The sequence below is a fragment of the Somniosus microcephalus genome, chromosome 11, assembly GCF_052327205.1.
Source record: "Somniosus microcephalus isolate GS21.2 chromosome 11, FLI_Smic_1.0, whole genome shotgun sequence".
NCBI classification, from domain to species: domain Eukaryota; kingdom Metazoa; phylum Chordata; class Chondrichthyes; order Squaliformes; family Somniosidae; genus Somniosus; species Somniosus microcephalus.
Window position 1 is genome coordinate 209611179 of NC_140997.1, and position 13849 is coordinate 209625027.

Genomic DNA, 13849 nt, shown 5'->3' on the forward strand with positions numbered 1-13849 from the left:
CTTAATATAGCCTTATGATCTGAGCTGGATATGTGCCTTCCATAAGTTACTCCTGTGCTTCACCAATCTTTCCGAAAGTAAACTGAACCACTTTTATTTAAGACGAGGCCAGTTATGAATTATTAAGCTGCTTTATTTTATAGACAGCAAGTAAATGTACAGAGTAACAGCTGTAATCAAGTCTCACCTTGATTCAACTAACTACAGAACCCTCCTCCAGAACATTAAAAATAATGGCCTGTATTTTCCGATCGAGGCTTCCTGTGTGCGGAGGCCTCCGATCTGGAAAAAAATCTACGCCCTTACCGAGGGCTCCGGAGGTCCGGCCATTTCCGTTCCTGGGCCTCTCCACGATGAAATGCGCAGGGCCCAGGAATCCCAGGAGTGCATGCGGTTCGCAATCTCCCTGGGATCACGTGGGCCATGGGGAGCCAATGGGAGAAGGAAATCTCCCATCATACGTTTGACAGCTTAGACATGTCAAAAGTATGAATGGAGATCATGCCAAAAAGACATCAAAACATTAAATAAATATTTTTTTAATCACATTTTTTAAATTAGTTAAAATTACATTAAATTAAATATTAAACAAAAATTTAATTTTTTGAAAAAAAAATTGATGTTTTTTACAGGGCTAAAAATAAACTTACCTTTTTTAAAAGTATTTAAAAATTATAAATGAGTGAAAAACTTTTTTTTTTTACTTTTTCTAAACTCTTATGCTGTTAGAAGCAGGCCTTACGCCTGCTTTTACCATGCGTAAGATTTTTAAGTGATTTCAGCGGGCAGAGGTTCTGCAGAAAGCGGAACTCTCCACCCGCAGAGGCCCTTCTCCAGGGCAGGCATCCGATCTGATTTTTGGCAGATCGGAAATGCCGCTTTTCAACGCATGCGCTTCACATGCCTGAAACCAGCATTTGCGAGATCTCTACGGGTGTGTACACAGCTCGTACATACCTGTAGGGATCGGAAAATACGGGCCATTGTTCTTGCATTACAACGGTGGCTACACTTCAAAAGTACTTAATTGGCTGTAAAGGGCTTTGGGGCGTCCTGAGGTCGTGAAAGGCGCTATATAAATGCAAGTCTTTTCTTTAATAAAAATACACCACACTATCGCTAATAAAGTTTGTTTGATTTTTCCTCATCAGTCTTCTGATCCTGTCCAGCTCTAAACTTGAGACAAATGAGTTTCCCCTCATTAAGCCTGGCTTCAGCCCCAGAACAAGTTGGCTGACTCACTGTCCGTGTGTCCCTTTGTACTTTTTTCTCTGCCTTTCCAGCCAGAAGTAGGGCTGTCCCCATGACTGCTTATTTAATCAGTGATTTGTCAATCAGCCTCTAAAGAAAACTGGTAAACTCTCCTTCCCCTTGGTGTGCAGGTTTAAATAAAGCATCTCTCGCTATTCTCCGAATGAATAGGAGCCCATCCTGCTTTGATGGCTGGGATGAGGCAATTGCACCTCATTGGATCAGTTTGTAATAGACTGAGCTGTGACATTCCACAAACCGGTTCATCTGATTTTAATACATATCTTCAATGTCTGTGGCTTTTTATAACCTCCTATAATGGTCCAGATTTTGCAGTCAGTGACGAACAAATGGCACTCGCCATTCATTACACTTACACTTGTCCACAGACTTTCTATGGGCTTTCGCACTGGAACTTGCAGTGATTAGGAATCTAAAGCTGTGCGGCGCCCTCTATAGGGGATCTGGAAGTGGTGTGAACAGGGCAAGCATCTATGCATCTCCTTCACCAATCAGATTGAAGAATCCTTACTGAAACTCGCAGGGCTGGATTTTGTGAATGGAGGCGGGACTGCTGCTTGTCATGTCAATGTCCCGCCTCCATCCTCGCCTAACCATTCAGAGGGATTTTCCCCTGATTGAGCTTGTTAAGCCCGCCCTGCGGGCTCAGAAGGCCAATTAGGGAGGAAGTCACTGACAGATCACATCAACATCAGACGTGCTATCTGTCAAGACTTCCTGAAGGAAGAAATGGCAGCATTTGACAGCTCTGTGAAGCTGTCAAACTCTGAGATTCTCTTTAGTTTGATGAGACTTTGTGGTGAGGACTCATCAAACCTTCCAAATTTGTAAATTTCACATGACTATTGGAACGGAGGTTCCATCAGCCATTATGTGAAATTGATAAGCAGGATGTCGGCTCTCCCCATCCAGCATGGCTAAAGGCTGTAGAAAGAAAACAAGGTAAGTGCACACTTTTTTAAAACTTATCACTCACCTTACATACTTACCACTCGGCACTTGCACCCATCACTCACCTCTACACCTTACTTCCAGGTGCCTCCGACCACCGCAGACCTCCTCCACGTCTCCTCCAACCCGGTGGGGTTCTCCGATGTCGGGAAACCTTCACCTGTGAAGGTAAAATGGCACTAATCCTTTTTTCTGCCCGTTAACTACCTGTTAACAGGCAGTTAAAAGGATTAAATGCCTTTCCCGCCTCTAGGAGACAGGACTCAAAGCTGCACATCTTCCCGCCTCCTGGCAAAAGGGCACGGAGGCGGGATGGGGACGGGTTTGCCATCCGCCCCCACTTTCTCCGAGTTTACCGGCTGTCCCGACTCCATGCCCACCTCCTCGGGGCTTGGAAAATCCAGCCCGCAGAGTCTGAACCAGGAAGTATAGGTTAGAATATTTAATTCAATGCCAAATCATGTACAGAAAGCAAAATAAGGAGGGAAAGAAAGATGGGATTAAGAGAGAGATAAAAGAGACAAAAGTTTTAAAAAACTATTTAATTTTTAAAATCTCCGACAGTAATTCAAATCTGAAGGAATGAGACTCCACACTTGTAAAAGCAAATTTTCAGTGGCAGAGAGGTTGCTTGGCAGTAATTAAGACTTACCATGCCATTAAAAATTTACTTACACTGGAATGGACAAGCCCCAACTTTTTCTGGCAAGTTTAGTGTGTATCTATCACGTAAGTACAGCAACTTCACTCCCTTCCATGTATTTCTATGGTGAGTCTCTCGGTAAGATACTGTTATTGCACAGCTTCTGGCGGAGCAGAGCATCTCAAACATCAACCTCCTTATTTCCGCATTTAACTGCGCACATGTGGTCACCAGAAGTTGCTGTCTGACTTATATTTTAATAACGGTGAGCACTGATAGCTTCACCATTGTTTTTACTGCAGTATCAATCAAGACTCACAAAATAGCAACACAGAATCCATTCTATTAGTCCAACTTTTAATTTCGTGTACATCGAAAGTTCTTCCCTTGAACAATTATTTGAAATGTGAAAATTTACTGACTGGTTGCCCAATGTTTTGTAAATTGAATACAAAATCTAAGCTAGGAAGTACACTGAAAATGAAAGTACTTCTAAAAAGATAATGGGTCCGCAGCAGTTCAGTGATATTTAGCTACACAGACCAGGAAAATCCAGACCAGGCAATAATGGGGGGCACTACTATTTACTTCAGTGCCCCAGGGCTATTGGAGGAAAGGGGGAAATAAGAAGGGGAGGAGGGGGGGCGGGTGGGGCGGGGGGGGGAAGTAATTTTAAAAATTATCTGCTAGGTTTCTTTTTCTTGATGGCTATCCGGTGATCTCTGCTGCAAAGTGCATGCATGCACATAGTTGAGTGGTTATTGGATCAAGCTCAGGTATGCTGCTCTACAGCTGAATAGCCAGTCAACATTAGCAGGCTACACTCACTCATGAAGCATGGTCAGTCAGACAAAGGGTTGCACTTGTGAACCACAGCTCAGCAAGAGTGATGACCTTCAGAGCAAGAGGGGAGTAAAGGGAAGAAAATTTGGGGGAAATGGTATTTTATTACTCATTTGCACTCATCAATTGTAGCATCCACATCAGCTATTGGATTCCCTCTTCAAAGAGAATCACTGAACCGCACTGTGTATCATCTGTTTAGACTAACAAATCTATTAAACATAATAAAAACTTGCATTTATATTGCACCTTTAACATAGAACAACATTCCTAGGCACTTCATAGAGCCATAAGAAAAATATACAGCAAGCACAGGAAGAAGAGAGGAGGAGATGTGACCAAAAAGTTAGTCAAAGAGGTGAACTTTAAGGAAGGTCTCAGAATAGGAGAGTCCGGCTGAAAATCAGAGGGGCTTAGGGAGGGAATTCCAGAGAGTGGGGCCTAGGCAGTTGAAGGCATGGCTGCCAGTGGTGGAGCAAGGGGAAGGGGGGTGCACATGAGGTCAGAGTCAAAGGAATGTAGTGGACAGGGGGAGGGGAAAAGTGGTTGTAGGGTTGAATGAGGATACAGAGACGGCTAGACCACAGAAATCTTCAAAGACATGCTGAAAATTATAAATTTGAGATTCTGTGGGACTTGGAGCCAATGTAGGTCAGCGAGGACAGGTGTCATGAGTGAGCGTGACTTCTTGTGGGGTAGGATAAGAGCAGCCGAGTTTTGGATGATCTGAATTTTATGGAGGATGGAGACCAATGAGCAGAGCACGAGTGTAATCAAATCTGGAAGCGAAGCCTTTAATTATTTTTTCAGGTGTAACTACATCCAATGTAAATAAGTAATCTGCACTTTCTCAAAATCTTGCATTCGATAGATCCAGTAACAGTTCCATTTTTATGTGAAAATTATTTTACTTTGTCTCGTTTGCTGTTGTTCATCAACTGTCCTGCTAAGAAGCTCCAAAAGAATGAAAGCAAATTTCACACAATGGACTATTATTAGTATGCCAATAAACTACAGCTCCTACCATTACATATTAAGAGGATATCAATTAATATTTTCAAGTATTTCAAAATTTGTAGTTATGAACCAGTGCTCAAGTGATACTGTAAAACAGCATTAGATAATGCTTTATTTATAGAATGCTACAGTTAAGTCGTCTTTATGTAGATCAGACTGTTCATAGCTTGGGATTACATATAATATGGGCATTCACAAAGGTAAACTTTCTTTTGAGCAGTGCATAGCTCCAGCTCAAACTATAGCCTGTCCTGCCTTGTGCACATATTTTAAGGTCTGCATAAATATATCGCTGTAGCAGTATCAATGATCTATGCCTCTGCACACTGTACAAGAGCAATTAAAGATAAGAATTCAAAATTCATGTAATTAATGAATGTGCTGATTTTGCTGAATGAAAAATAAACAAGTGTTAATTGTATTTTGATGTATGCATGTTCTGTGCATATCATTTATATAATTCACATTACTGAACATAGCAGAAATCACAACTAAACATATCATTGGCCAAAATAGGCACAACACACCTCCATGTGTCATATTGACCAAACTCTATAAAAAAAATTACCTGCTACAATGAGCTATTGTTCTAAAGGTTAATGTGACATTATGCAGATGCAAGTCACTGAGCACACTAAAGGAATGTATTCACAATGCATTAGCTGAGATAATCATTATTTTTATTAAAGAATGCCTCTCTCAGTGCCAGCATGTGCTTATGCTTTTCACTATAAAATAACCTTACCTTCTGTTGGCGAAGTTTTCATATGTCTACAGAATCCATTCACATCACCATAGGTATCTTGCATCTTTTGCACTGCCTCTGATCCACGGAGCTCCATAAGAGAGCGAAGTTCATCGAGAGAACACCCAAATTCACCTGCATGGTTGGTCTCGCCTCTTTGGTTCTTTGGATAGAAATCCACTGCACTATTCGTCATGTCTCCCATTGTTCCAACGGTATTGCTTGCAGCTTTATAAAAATATTTGTGGCAGATATAATATCAGTGCTGACAATTCGGACTGAAACCAGATTTCTGTTCGATCAGGATGATCAAAATATCCAGTGTTTTTATTTTGCACTGTAGATTGCTAATGTAGACTTGCTGCACTTTAATCTCATCAAGGACAGGAACCAAGAACCAATTAATAGTCAAATGGATTGCTGCAGGCAAGGCTGAAGACCAGCACCACTCCATATAGAGTTTCCCATCGTGGTTGTCTCAAGTTATAGGATTCTACATGGTCAGTTGGTTGAACAAACCTTTAGGAAGAAGAAGAAGAAAAGCAGAAGAAAGCATTAGTAAATGTTCTTCATCACAGATACCTAAGGATCAATAGCCCTGCCCCAGCAAAATTAGATAGTAACAGCTCAATTTTGTAAAGGGCTAAAAGTGCTTCAGTAAAATGCAGCTCGTTGCTTGAGCAGCCTTGACTGGCTATGACACTGATGTCTGTCACAGGCACAGAGCTTTCCTGCAGCGGCATTCTTCACTTTGATCAGTACCGAGTGCACCAGCCAAATTAGATGGCTCATGAATATTAAACAGTAAGCCTTTATGCCAGGATCTCAGATGTGTCTCCAGTATGTGCTGTTTGTTCAAGTGGCATTGTAAATCTTTATCGAAGGAGAAAGGGTAAAAGACAGACTTTCTAGAACCAAAATTAATTGAACACTATTACCTATGCCTCAATCTATCATGGAGATAATTTCCTCAGGGAAAGAAATCAACATTCATTTAATTTTTTCACAAAATAACTGCCCATTTTGGATGCATGAAATTTTCAAAGCCTAACGATATTCTCACCTCTGCTCCCTGCTGCTCTTTGGCGTTCAACCCTCTTCTCATTCCAATGACTATTACACAGTGCAAGATGGCAGGGGTTGCTTTCTTTAATTATACATGCTGCCCTGATGGCTGAAACTGTCAAAGGCTATTCTCGGAAAGAAGTTGTCCTTCGGGATGTGAATTTGAGCCCGAGAGTCAGGCAGCAGGATCTGCACCAATGAATTTAAATGAATGCATGTTTCTGGTTGCTCGCAGAAATGCCAACTAGTCAAGCCAGCTGAATGGCAACTAAAATTGTTATCTATACTCATATAGGGACAGTTTTACTTTAAGATTTTAGTTTCCTATTGAAATTCACACAGAATTACAATTGACATCAATTATTGGGGGAATATGACTAATGAGGATATTATTTCACCAGGAGTATTTTCTAAGGCTCTAATTGATTCCAAATGGATTAGAATCAGTACTGATAGGTTTTGTCTTAATAGAGCCATTCAATAAGGTTGCTAATTTAATTTCCATCAGGGTGGCTCAATAAACACCCTTTAATTGAAATATAACATTGTGCTTACAGAAAGAGTTGTCAAGGATAGAGTTGAATGTAGCACCGACTCAGTTCCTGGTTTAAATACTCTTTCAGATATAGAACTACAGGTATTGATGAAGGGTAATACTTTAGTTATATTTTTCAGCATTATGTCAATATCATCCAATATATACTTTCTGTGGCTAAGGTATCACCATAGCTTACAGAAAATATGCCATTGTAATAGAAATTATGAATGAGTTACATTAGACACTCTTCAAGTCATCACAGTGTTCTAGAAGGTCATCTAAAGGAAGCAGGAACAGCCGGGAGCCCAGCTTCACACTCATAGCAGTAGCACCAGATGGTACCACAGGGATCAGATTCTCCTCACACTTTATAACTAAGTTCCATCCTTTCAAAAGCACTATCCACATTCTAATCACCAATTTGGCATCAACTATTGAACATTCTGTCAGCTCCAGGTGAGGTCATTTAGTAAAGGCTTTTGCAAGCTGCTCCACAGCCCTCCCTCCCACAGGTCTCCAGCGTCATAAAATGCTTGGTGATACTGCAAGTGTTACATAAAAAGTCCATTCAAACAACACTCTTATTTTGATTGGAATGATTTTTTTTCACTTTTTGAAAGAGGATTCTTGTCCCACCAGCAATTTTGGGAAGAGATGTGATGTGAAGAGCAGTCTGGGACATTGGCATTAATGACAGCTTGTGGTGTCAGTTGAAAAGACACCTGAGCCAGATGGCATGACTTCTTCAAAAGAGAAATACAAATATACTGATATATATGGCACACCATTACTTTCTCCATCGATTTTTCTGGGACTCAGTCTACTATTTTGTGTCCTTCTTTCAATATTCCCTGCCTGTCCAATTTAATTCTTTGGCCTGGGTTTGATTTGTGCTTCAGATTCTACTTTTGTTTGTGTGCAAGTCTCCTCTCCATTTCGTTTACATCTCTCCTCATCCCTCTCACTCACTTTCTGTATCCCTTTAAATCCACTTTCATATGGTATATAGAAAATCTATGTGTAAAATGAATACAGATTGCCCAATTGTCTTGTTGCCTGGAAAGAGCAACTGTTCATAATTTGTATTTTGGTTTCAGCTGTATGGAACACAAATGAATTGAACACACCCTGAATATTTAAACTTGGCAGCAATTGTGCTAAAGTAATTTGACCAGTTGTTATCAGGAAAAAGAGAGGACTTGTCACAGTTCAGCCAAGATGGTGTTTGCTCCTCTCACGTATGTTATAAGTGGTAGTGAGCTAACCTTTGTACTGAGCTCTTCGATTTACAATCAAAATATCAAAACTTCTTGACAGGATCCAATTATGAAGCATGGCAAACCGAGAAAGCATACAGGAGACTGCAGAAGGACATAGATCGGCTAGGGGCATGGGCAGATATGCGGCAAATGTACTCCAATGCAGATAAATGTGAAGCAGCCAGTCTTGGGAAAATTAACAAACTGGAAATATATTCCATGTGGCATGTTCTTAATTGAACAGAGGAACTGAGCGATCTAGGAATTTTTTTTTTTTATTCGTTTTTACGGGATGCGGGCGTCGCTGGCAAGGTCAGCATTTATTGCCCATCCCTAATTGCCCTTGAGAAGGTGGTGGTGAGCCACCTTCTTGAACCGCTGCAGTCTGCGTAGTGAAGGTACTCCCATAGTGCTGTTAGGGAGGGAGTTCCAGGATTTTGACCCAGCGACAATGAAGGATCGACGATATACTTCTGTCAGGATAGTGTGCGACTTGGAGGGGAACTTGGAGATGGTGGTGCTCCCATGTACCTGCTGCCCTTGTCCTTCTAGGTGGACGAGGTCGCGGGTTTGGGAGGTGCTGTTGAAGAAGCCTTGGTGAGTTGCTGCAGTGCATCTTGTAGAGGGTACACACTGCAGCCACGGTGCGCCAGTGGTGGAGGGAGTGAATGCTTAAGGTGGTGGATGGGGTGCCAATCAAGCGGACTGCTTTGTCCTGGATGGTGTCGAGCTTCTTGAGTATTGTTGGAGCTGCACTCATCCAGGCAAGTGCAGAATATTCCATCACACTCCTTACTTGTGCCTTGTAGATGGCAGAAAGGCTTTAGGGAGTCAGGAGGCAAGACACTCGCCGCAGAATACCTAGCCTCTGACCTGATCTTCAGATGCACAGATTTTAGGGGAAAGCCATAAAATGGCAGATGGGATTCCGAGTATGTAGAGGCATTGAATATATAAGCAAGGAAGCAATGATGAATCTTTATGGCTCCAATTTTAACTACAGGCCAGATTTGGACGGGTGAGTAGCGGCACGAGTTAGAAACTCACCCTACTGCTCCGGAAATGAGGCCGAGGGTATTTTAGCTCCTTAACCTCATTTAAATCCTGCCAGCCAACTTCCCACTTATTCCTGCCAGGAAGTCGGCAGGAACTGGCCGATAGTCGCACGGGGCTGATGCCGCCTGCGAAATCTAGGCAGGGAGCTGGATCGGCTGTCCTGACCGTCCCACGGGACTCGTCCAATCGTGAAGGGGGGTGAGTCTGCGGGAAGGACGCCTAGTTCTTCCTTGTGGGGTCCAGAGGAGAGCTCCTGCTGGACCCCACAATGAAAGTAAAGAAAAAATGATTATTTTGGACCTTTTATCCACTTCCCCCGCTAGGTTGGCCTGATGGGAAACCCGCTGCGGCTTCCTGCTCAGGTCACCAAGTTAAAATTGAGCTTGGGTCCCGATAACATCATTGGGATCTGACAAGCCTATGTAAAGAAGAACCCAGCCGGCTTTGGGAAACTGTCCTTGCCACCTGCTCAACTGAGCATCTTAAAATTGGGAATGGTCTCCAGAGTAGATAAGTTACTGGGTGGTTTTAAGTGCCCAGCATTTCAATGGGCGCGCAAGTTTAAAATCATCGCCTACAAAATACTGATTAGGCCACAATTGGAGTACTAAGTGCAGTTTTGGGCACCCAATCATAAAAAAGGATAATGAAGCCATGGTAAAAGAGCAACATAGATTCCCTAGGATGAAAGCAGGAATGAAAGAATATAGTTATGCTAATTGAAAATTAGGGGTCTATTCACTGAAATAAAGGTGGTGAAGGGTAGATTTAACGGGAGTGTTCAAAATCTTGAAAGTGTTTGAAAGGGTAAACAATGAAAGATTACTACAATTGCTCAGTGGAACGGTAACCAGGAGGCAATTTAGGATTAGTACTAGAAGTACAAAGGGCAAGGTTACAAGAAGTTTTTTCATGCAAGCGGTTATTAAAATATGGAATGAATTACCACAAGTTGCTATTGAAGTCGAGTCAATCATGACATTTAGAGAAAGTTAGAAGGGAAAGAGCAGAGAAATGAGATTACAGTAGGAATAGGTAGCTCTAAGGAGGAGCCAGCATCAGCACAAGCACTATGAACAGTATGGCCTCCTTCAGAGATGACATTTCTAAGATTCTATAATATTCACAGTTCAATCTGTAAGCTCTTAAGCAGAAGATAAGGTATGGTAATCACAAATTAGTTTAAAAATGAATGCAATACTCCAGACCATTCAGGAATAATATTACAAGCACAAAAGAATGTTATCAAACTGCTACAGCAAGTTGCCTGAACCTATATGCCCAAGTACTTCATCTTCAGCCCAGTACTATTGATCTACCAGAAGCTATGCTGGATAAAGACATTTGTGGGAGTTGAACCTTTCAAAAGCAGAATTTATTAAGTATTTCCCATAATTTATAATGTCCCCTTTCACTCGCACCTTCCCATGTCAGAGAACTACTCAGTTAAAGTCTCGGAATTATGTGGGAGAGCAGCTCAAAGAAGGATTTGTATTGTAAATTCATATAAAGGAGACTTCTCCTGTGTCTTATAGTATTACTCAGAGCAGCGAGGGCCTGGTGAACATTATTCCAAAATCAGTCAGTCGTTAACCAGAATAAATTGCAACTGCTGCATGAAGTAATAAAAATGCAAATATAAATTCTAAGTTAGAGAAAATTAGAAGAGACAAAGAGAGTGACAGGTCTTAAAAGAGGTTTTTTTGTACATTGATTACACTTATGATTTCCAACTACCAACACCCTTTGGGTGCTCATTCCAAGCTGGCATGACTAAAAACTGGTTACACCAGAATCTCAAGACAGCTTTCCTGTGAAATTAACCCAATTATTCAATGCAAACAGAGGGACATTTTAACTCCACCCACCCAATGGAAACCACCAGGAAGGGAAGGGGGCAGTCCGATCCCACCGACTGCAATTTTAAATTGCAGGTGACAAAGACACCCACCCAAAGCCAAACGGGGTCTTTCTTTAAATATGCAGATCAGCACCCGATTGTCATTGGGACCCGACTGCCATTTTAACCTTGGTCCAAGTGGGGAAGCTGCTGTAGGTGGCGTGAGGAGGATCAGCAGGAGAAGATGCCCCTCCAGATAAGCCTATTTATTTCCTTTGTGGAGCCAGGAGTGCTCTTCTGGGCCTTACATGAGAAGTGTAGGCCTCCCCTGCACAGAATCCCTCCACCTCTTTCCCAAACTGTTGATGGCAGTGGAGCCCCCATTACTGCCCACCGGGCCCCCCCCCGGCCCCACTGTAATTACCTAGGGCCTGGCCAGCTATCTCCGAGCCAGGCAGCTGCTACATGCTGACCCTATGGCCATTTTGGTCAATAAGTCAACCAGCGACATGTTAATGAAATCCAGCTGTTAAAAATCGTGTGGGCCTCCTGTTGCTGCTCCCAGACGAACTGGCCACTCACTAGGCCACTTCTCCCGCCTGCAAGTTCAAATTCCCCCCATACAATTTATAATATATTATGATGGGTTCCAAGCATAGGAAACTGTTATTGGATGGAAAAAAAACTTGCCCACATTATTGCCCAGCTGACAGGAAAACAAATTGGAAGCTCAGTCTTGTATCATGCATCACAGATGAGAACCATGAGTGAGCCGTGACATAGTCATTAAACTGCACATGCACGTAAATATATGTTTTAATGTTCACTTTGCTGAGGCTAAGCAGTTGAGTCACTGTGAATTGAATAAATCAGAATTTATGGACTGGCAGCAAGAGGTGGTCTGATTCTAGATTGTAAAAACAAGTTCTCTGGGTGTTCAAAAGCTCTTGTACAGGGTGATTTGTACGAGATGGAAAATCTCAATAGGGACAGTTAACATCCTCACCCCTTCATGCATTCTCGCCAGCTAAGAGTGGATTGGAAGTTTTGTTTATTCCTCCTATTAAGCAACACGACTACAAGGAGATTTTTATTAGGAATATGAGGGTTGAAATGGGAAATCATGCAAAAAATTATAGTTAAATATCAGTGCAAAGATAACAAGAAATAAAAACTAATGTTGAATTAATTGTAGATGCTGAACTTTTGCCTAATGAATTTCTTCAAACTTAAAACTTTTGAAATGTACAAGACATTATACAAGCCTGCAGGCAAAATGCATTTCATTCTCATCGATGCTAACAACAACCTTATTAATCAAAAAAATGTCAGTACTGGGGAGGAGGTAATATGGCACAAAAAGATACTAGTCTGACATCACATTTTCTAAATTTTTTGCAAAATGAGAAAATGACGCAAACTCTTTAATCAGTGTACAGTAGCAGCTATTGTAGCTCGCCTCATCAAGTCTTCCCACAGTTTGCCTGGCCAGTCACTTTCACCAGATGACATTTGATTGGTCCCTGTAGCAAGGAATTGTTGCGCTCCATTGGGTATTTGATTAACTCTGTCAGTTGTTTGCCCATTGCTCCTGGTGCTATGGCACCCACCCACAACATAAACAGAGCAGGCTCCACAGAACTAGAACCTGAAGGTATCACAGAAAGTTCTATAATCTAAAGAGGTCGTGAGTGTACACCACAGGAAAAGGCAAGGATCTCAACACTCAACACTCTTCATCAGAACAATAATGTAGAGTTTGCCTGTCCCCATATTAGGCTATGAAACCCAATCATGAGAGGTGGGTTCTGAATTGTTACTCAGAAATATAAGGATTGGGTAATCAACAAACAAAGTTTGATAGTTTTTACTGGTCTTATGTTCAGGCTTGTTGTTTTCTCTAGATACATCCCTTAGCCAATAGTAGCTATTCGGTAGGATATTACTTGTACTCCCTTTACTCCTAAAGGAGAACTGGAGTTGCATTTTAAATGGTCACTGATTCAGTTCTGATCTGTTATAGGCTGTCCAGCATATTTCAGATCACCAGGGGACACAATGATTGACAGTCAAACAACCAGCCATAAACTATATACACCAATAGTGTTCTGTGGTTGGCTAGCTCTAGAACTGTGGAGACCATTTTTAATTCAAATCTCTGAGCAGGAGTTCTCTGAGTATTCAACATCAGTTACTTTCACATTACAGCTCAGAGGTAACTTCTTCCAAGTAATTTTAGGAGCCTAAGGATTTCATAGGTGTTTCAGGGTTGCGAGACTCATTTTCCATTGAGTAGGTTTTAATTACTTATAAAATAGCTTATTTTAGTTTGGTTAATTTAGCATGTTTTGTTCTGTTCAGAGTGAGTAATGGACTCACTAGAAAATGCTTGCTCCAGTATAGCCATTTCAAATTTCTCCTCTCCTGGTCACTCTGTCCAGTTCTGCATCTCTTCCTATGTCTCATTTTTTCCACTTGCTCCATCTTTTTCTGTTTTTGTCTTCTTTCCGCATGATCCAACTCATCTGCTTTCTTCCAACTCTCTTTGTTGCGACTGGATTCCCACTGGTAACAGTTCTTGTTTGCAACCTCAAACTGTAGCTTCCCTCTCCAAAAGTCT

General features: G+C 41.7%; 1 protein-coding gene across 14 annotated transcripts in view; it reads right to left on the bottom strand.

Annotated features, from left to right (window-relative positions):
* Nucleotides 1-13849, bottom strand: part of atp2b2 (ATPase plasma membrane Ca2+ transporting 2) — a 784580-nt gene that overhangs the window by 354051 nt on the left and 416680 nt on the right. For all 14 annotated transcript variants that reach the window (XM_086001789.1, XM_086001795.1, XM_086001794.1 and 11 more), the window contains one exon: nucleotides 5472-5990. In XM_086001789.1, the coding sequence (XP_085857915.1) occupies nucleotides 5472-5676 (205 nt within the window). In that variant the 5' untranslated portion in view covers nucleotides 5677-5990. The remainder of the gene's footprint in view (nucleotides 1-5471; nucleotides 5991-13849) is intronic.